The sequence below is a fragment of the Megalobrama amblycephala genome, linkage group LG21 (genome assembly GCF_018812025.1).
Source record: "Megalobrama amblycephala isolate DHTTF-2021 linkage group LG21, ASM1881202v1, whole genome shotgun sequence".
Taxonomy (NCBI): Eukaryota; Metazoa; Chordata; class Actinopteri; order Cypriniformes; family Xenocyprididae; genus Megalobrama; species Megalobrama amblycephala.
The window spans coordinates 7178406-7185189 of NC_063064.1; the positions used below are offsets into that span (position 1 = coordinate 7178406).

A 6784-nucleotide genomic window follows, 5' to 3' on the forward strand; every position below is an offset into this window, starting at 1 on the left:
TATAAAGTCAGAATTGCGAGACATAAAGTCAGAATTGCGAGTTATAAAGTCAGAATTGCGAGTTATAAAGTCAGAATTGCGAGACATAAAGTCAGAATTGCGAGACAAAGTCAGAATTGTGAGACAAAGTCAGAATTGCGAGACAAAGTCAGAATTGCGAGACATAAAGTCAGAATTGCGAGACAAAGTCAGAATTGTGAGATATAAAGTCAGAATTGCGAGTTATAAAGTCAGTTATAAAATCTCGCAATTCTGAAAAAAATAAGTCAGAATTGTGAGATAAAAAGTTGCAATTACCTTTTTTAATTTCTTATTCTCTGCTGGAAACAAGCTTCCATACTAATTTACATAACGGATAGTTTCTTTTTTTAAATAAAATCTTGTTATTTTGGTGAAAAAAAAAAAAAACCATCAAATGTGGTGTCACGAAATTCTGGGAATGTCAATTTACAGGTTTTCTCTGTAAATTATAAGATAACTTCCAAAATCTGTAAATGTAACAGTATTTTACTACATCTATTATGGAGTTTCACCATGTCATGGTTTTCCCTATATGACCTGTTCATCCCAGCTGCATTTATTTCTGTAGCATTTTCTCTTTTCTAGGTTGTTCTGTCCTGGTGCTCACTATCATCGCGTCCACTCTTGGCGGCCTAGTGTTCGGCTATGAGCTGGGAATAATATCCGGTGCTCTGCCGCAGCTCCAAGCTCACTTCTTTCTGGGTTGCGTCTGGCAGGAAGCTGTGGTTAGCGCTCTTCTGATCGGATCATTGTTAGCGTCTGTGATTGGTGGCTGGCTGATTGACCGTCATGGCAGGAGAGCGTCCATTTTACTGAGTAATCTCCTCATTCTGGGAGGCACCGTTATCCTAACTGCAAGCATGTCTTTTTTGGCACTGGTGGTTGGTAGGGCCGTCATTGGTTTTGCAATGAGCATTTCCTCCATGAGCTGCTGCATCTTCGTCTCTGAGATGGTCGCTCCCAGTCGCAGAGGGTTGATGGTGACCCTGTATGAAGTTGGAATTACTGTTGGGATCTTGCTGGCTTATGCGGTCAACTACATCTTATCTGGTGTCCAAGCAGGATGGAGGTACATGTTTGGATTTGCTATTGTACCGTCCCTCGTGCAGTTGGTGTCCATTGGGTTTCTACCTCAGCAAACCTCTGAAGGCCTCATAACAGAAGATGATAACCAGCAGTCTGACAGATTAGCAGGGGAAACGTTGAATCTCCACCGAGCAGAACATGTGAAATATAGCATCTTTGACCTTTTCAGAACCAAAGACAACATGCGCAGAAGGACTGCCATTGGCCTCGGGCTGGTGCTCGGTCAACAATTCACAGGCCAGCCAAACGTCCTCTTCTATGCTTCCACCATCCTTTTCTCAGTGGGATTTCAGAGCAATGCGTCTGCAGTTCTTGCGTCAGTGGGTCTGGGTTTAGTCAAAGTCATTGCTACTCTACTGGCAATGGTATGTTCAGACAAGGTTGGCCGAAGGTCACTTCTGATTGGTGGATGCACTGTGCTGGCTGTAGGATTGATACTTACTGGTTTCTTGTGTGGACAGTCAGTGATTGATACAACAAAACAGTGCACTTCTTTGGAGCCACATGTAAATCTGACCTCACCAGCTGAAAATCAAGAAAACGTGGGCAACAACTCTGTAAATCAAAGCACTCCATCTACTGGAAATGAAACACATGATGCTCATGGACTTTCAAATAAATTCTCACACTCAGAGGATACGTATAAGTGGATAATTTTCATCTGCATGATGGCTGTTGTGAGTGCTTTCTCAGTGAGCTTTGGACCAAGTAAGTTGCCTCTGAGTTTACATTTTCTGTAGTTAAAGATACAGTGTCACTGGCGGCACCAAACAAAATTTTGCTGTGCAGGTATGACACCACTTTGTAGTCCAAAGCACGGAAATGAGTTAGCATTTTAGCACTTCCGGTTCCATCGTCCCGAAGTCAATGGATTTTTTAAATGGGATTTCGGTTAAATGGATGAAATAAGGTCTGTGGTGGACGCAAGCTCAACTCGTGATTTCTTTTTAAGCTGTTACATGTCTTGAAAAGATGATTGCTAACAAGTGGCTAAATGAGACTACAGAAGCTGTTGGGGACATTAAACATCATCACACCAAACAGGTAGTCCATTTTTACAGCCTCATTATGCTTATAATCATGCTCTTATAAACTAAATCTAACTCAAACTTTCAGGAAAAAATGTTTTTAGATAAAAACTGAAAGAGTTGTCGGAAGCTTAGTGGTGGTGACATTAAAGTGACTTCTAACGACTGCATTTAGGCTTCAGAATTCATAAAAGTTGTCCATCTGTTGATGGACAAAACGTGCAAGCAGGGGTGCGATTTTATATATATATATATATATTTTTTAAAAACAACGCCTAGTAAATCACTACGTTTATACAGAATTGTCTCTTTACGACCACAACAAACGGGACACTTTTCAGACGCGCATTCCAACTTCACCTCAGCGCCAGGCGCAAATCAAACGAGCGCGGAAAAGGTGTTAGGTGGCGACGAGGGAGCTTCAGTTGAACAACAGTGAAATGCAGTCAGATGAGATGTTGTTAGTAAAACTCAGAAAAATGAACATGACTGTCCAATCAGCAGTTATACTGTGCTTGTGGCGCGCACTCAAGAATTGCACGCACAAATGCGGCGGTGCGTGCTGCAGACTATTATAGCTTAAATAAAGCGCAAAAGAAACTATGAGCATGCACCATTTTTGTTCTGTTGTAAATTAAGTAAATTACTAAACATGCGATTAAAGCTGTCTCAAAACTGTGCATGTATGTATTTGTTGACATGGTTTTAAAGCTATTGTTATCCAATTTGTTGGCCTTAAAACGTCTTAAAATGCACATATGTACACCAGGGAAATCTAAATTTTCAAGGGGGATCATGCCCCCGAATCCCTCTAGCAAACTACATTTTGTGATATCGGTAATTATGAAACCCCGTATGGCCCATTCTATCGAACAAAACATGAGGTAAACGTGCATTTCTCCATATATAAAGGTTTGTATGTGCATGCACAGCTGTGATAATAAATATGACCAAACGCGATTGAATGTAGAGGTTTACGTCTCGTTATTCTATTAAAAAAATCCATTGATTTTGCATGATTTTGCATTCCTATCAGAAATTAAGAATTTTTAGTTTCATTGTAAATAGTGGTGCAAATATCGAAGCTATCTAATCTATTTAAAAGGCTACCTCAAATCTCAAGGTTAAATCAGAAGATTGTAAAATTGTTTCTGTAACAGCTGCCAAAAATAGTATAAACGTTTGTTGATCACAGAGCTTGTTTTTTTTTTGTGATAATCCAAAAGCCAATGGGAAAATCCTATTGGGTTTTTGTCGAGGGAACCAGCGTGATGCTAACTGCTGATTGGCCTACAAAGTGACATAATAATTCCACCACTCTATAAACAACATACGTTTAACTCCAGTGTGTTTTGGTAGGTGATACCTGTTTGTCCAAACAGTGACAGATAGGGGGAGTGTTTGAAATATATATTTTTCAGAGCTGTTTGGTGCCGCTATTGGTGCAGAAATTACTTCAAATCTGATGCCACACAATAGCTATTTATAATGCTCTGAAACTGTGTATGTGGTTCACAGTGACATGGCTTGTGCTAAGTGAGATATTTCCAAAGGAAGTCAGAGGAAGGGCCTATTCATTCATCAACTGCTTCAATGTGGGGGCCAACCTCATAGTTACTTTTTCTTTCTTGAGTATAATAGGTATGCACAACAACGAAGACCAAACATATGAAATATGACATGTATTTGTAAAGTATTTTCATAATTTTCCCACAACTTTAATCTTTCCCTCAGATGTGATAGGTCTGTCTGGAATATTCTTTGTGTATGGAGTTATTGGAATAGGCAGCAGTTGTATTCATCTACCTTGTGCTACCAGAGACCAAAGGAAAATCTCTTCATAAAATTGACAGAGAGCTCTCTCAGACACGGTAAGAGAACATATTTGGGTTTAAATATATTTATATAAAAACGAGTTCTGGTGCAACTATAAAAGATAATGAATCTGTGCTAGTTGTGTGTCTATAAATGAGTGGTTGACTCAATCGCCAATGCCAATATTTGCCATTTTTTAATTATATAAGTTTTTCTCTTTGGCCGAGGTGTCGTAAGTGAGACTTTTATTTTGACGCGCATGAGCACACCATTTTTTATTTTTTTTTTTCTCCATTTTAACACCTATTTGCCACTTGTTTGCCACCTGATGTCACCTGATGAAGTTTGGGTTCCTTGCTGCTGTCGCCTTTGGCTTGCTTAGTTGGGGACACTTGACATTTGATATTCAATAGTATTCTTGACATTTATTCAACAGTGCTTCTGATCTGCCTGCATTGACACTATTATTTAAGAGCTGCTGTGCAGCCAAATTATGTACCAGTTATCAATGTAAAGCTGCTTTGACACAATCTGCATTGTAAAAAGCGCTATATAAATAAAGGTGACTTGACTTGACTTGACTTGACATTATCTCATAACATCCAATCAATGCAATACTCAAAATACATTCTTTCTTTTAGATTTTTTCACAGAGAAGAAGTCTGCAATATTTTCCAAAGAAGGCATTTCTCTCCAGGTTATCAGAGAGTTCACTTGACGAGTACAACAACATGACATGAGGTGGAAAGTTATGAAATTCTGTTCACTGGATCATATTAAATGTATTGCTCAATGTTTTAATGATAATTAATAGCTTTACCTTTTGTAGTAACTATTGTACTTTGGTTCACATGTTAGCAATTAGTGATGAATCTTTGTGAAATCACAGTATACTTTTGTAATTATAATTTTAAATAAAGATAAATGACCCCTACTTTTCTCTTATTTTAATGCTTTCATAGTTTTGACAACATTTTTGTTTTAGAGAACGGGATGTAACGTTTAAAGAACACGTTAAAATGAAATATATATTTAACTTATTGATTATTTATGTTATTATTTAATTAATTATTTAAACTTGATTATGTGTGATGATCTGTGGAATTGCACACAGGATAAAGAAAACATTTACAGAGATATAGGGACATCTACTTTAATATTTTCATGTATATTTGTTTTGCCAATAAATGTAATTTTTGAAATTGCTATATTCACTTTATATATGCAGTTCAATGAGAAAATCAAATGTGATATGTGCTTAGAAGAAACAGTAAAATAGGGCCCAATGTACTGTGTTAATATGAAGGAATTTTCCATATTGATTTGAAGAGTGTTTTCTCCCTAATGATCTGGGAGAAAATTACATTTTTTTTCTATAGATTTTTTTTTCTCAGTGTACAAAAGTTATCAATAAATACATAAATCTCTCTAATTAAATATGCTATCTTTATATGGCAACACGATCATCACTTTGTCTGAAATTTAACAGAATGAAACAATTCAACATTCATTCATTTGGCACTTTCATCGCAATCAAGGTATTGTTTCATCAGTTCATACTTTCAATGGGGGAATGGAACCCATGACCTTGCCAAACTTTTATTACTTGAAATAACATTAACAATGTAAGTGGTTGCCAAGGCAGTGTTTCTCATTTTCAACTAAAACTTAATAAAAACTATGTGACATAAAAAAAATACAAAAGTTAAATAAAAAAAAATGAAAATAAATGGTCCGATCTGCACAAAAATGAGCGTGCTTCTTTAGATCATAGTCATATCCTGCATGTGCTCACCTATTTTCGTGAAGTTCGTGAGTTTCCATTTAAGTTTTATAGGCTTTTGGATATATTTAGCCACACCACTGGTTTCGTTCCGATCGGTTGAAAAACCTAGGACTAGTTCGCAACAGTAGTTTTTTCAAATATTCGCAGCATTGATTCTTGAGGCAAAGTTGTTCAGAAAATGGAGATCTATCAAAAAATATGCATATTGTGTGGATTTGTGAAACACCACGTGATTACTGAGGCGTAAAAAACTCATTAGTGAAAAAACTAGTGGCCGATTTCTTTCAAAATTCTTTCAGACCTCTAGGCCCATGAGTTGAATATGCCCACCAAGTTGCGTTCCGATCGGCCTCCATTAACCTTGTCTAACAGGGGCTCAAACTTCATTGGCTGATGGCGGCCATGATAGCCCTCATAGACTATCATGCCCCCTTCGACCAAGACACTGCATGCCAAATTTCAAGTCGATCTGACTAACGGTTGCATAGTTACAGCTGTTTTCATGTTTTTCAAGTTATAGCACCAGCTAGTGTCCAATCGATGCAATTTTTTTATCGTGACCACAGATTGAGCCTATACACACGTGAACCGAGTTTGGTGCAAATATCTCATTTCGTTCTCGAGTTATAGCCATTTTAGTAAAAGTGGCTCTGCCCACATCGTACGTTTTGGCGCCCCTTAGCGAGAGTGAATCAAAAGTTTTTTTGATAATTATTGATATTCAGATACCAAAGAACATTTCTGTACTGGTTTGGTTCCGATCGGGCGAAAAACCTAGGACTAGTTCGCAAAAGTAGGTTTTTCAAAAAACACAAAATACCCCAAAATTTCGACGAGTGAATCCCATCTTGTCAATCCCACGAGTGGCATGCATCTTCTCCGCCTTGAGTCAAGGATTCCAACAATATAATACACTTGAGCCTGGGCCTAATGGTTCAGGAGTTATGAGCCATTATGAGCCACTGTAGCGCCCCCGTCAGGCTACGCGATTGAACCCCTAAATAAGGGTCAACCCATCAGAATTGCTTGGTATTGGTCGCTATATTTC

The 6784-nt window shown here is 37.9% G+C and overlaps 1 protein-coding gene across 1 annotated transcript in view; it reads left to right on the forward strand.

Moving 5' to 3' along the window:
- The window catches only part of slc2a10 (solute carrier family 2 member 10), a 7357-nt gene extending 2473 nt beyond the window's left edge, over positions 1–4884 (forward strand). The window contains 5 exon segments of the mRNA XM_048172725.1: positions 590–1815; positions 3654–3776; positions 3870–3919; positions 3921–4006; positions 4592–4884. Of these exon segments, the coding sequence (XP_048028682.1) occupies positions 590–1815; positions 3654–3776; positions 3870–3919; positions 3921–4006; positions 4592–4685 (1579 nt within the window). The 3' untranslated portion in view covers positions 4686–4884.
- Positions 4885–6784: the final 1900 nt, after the last annotated feature.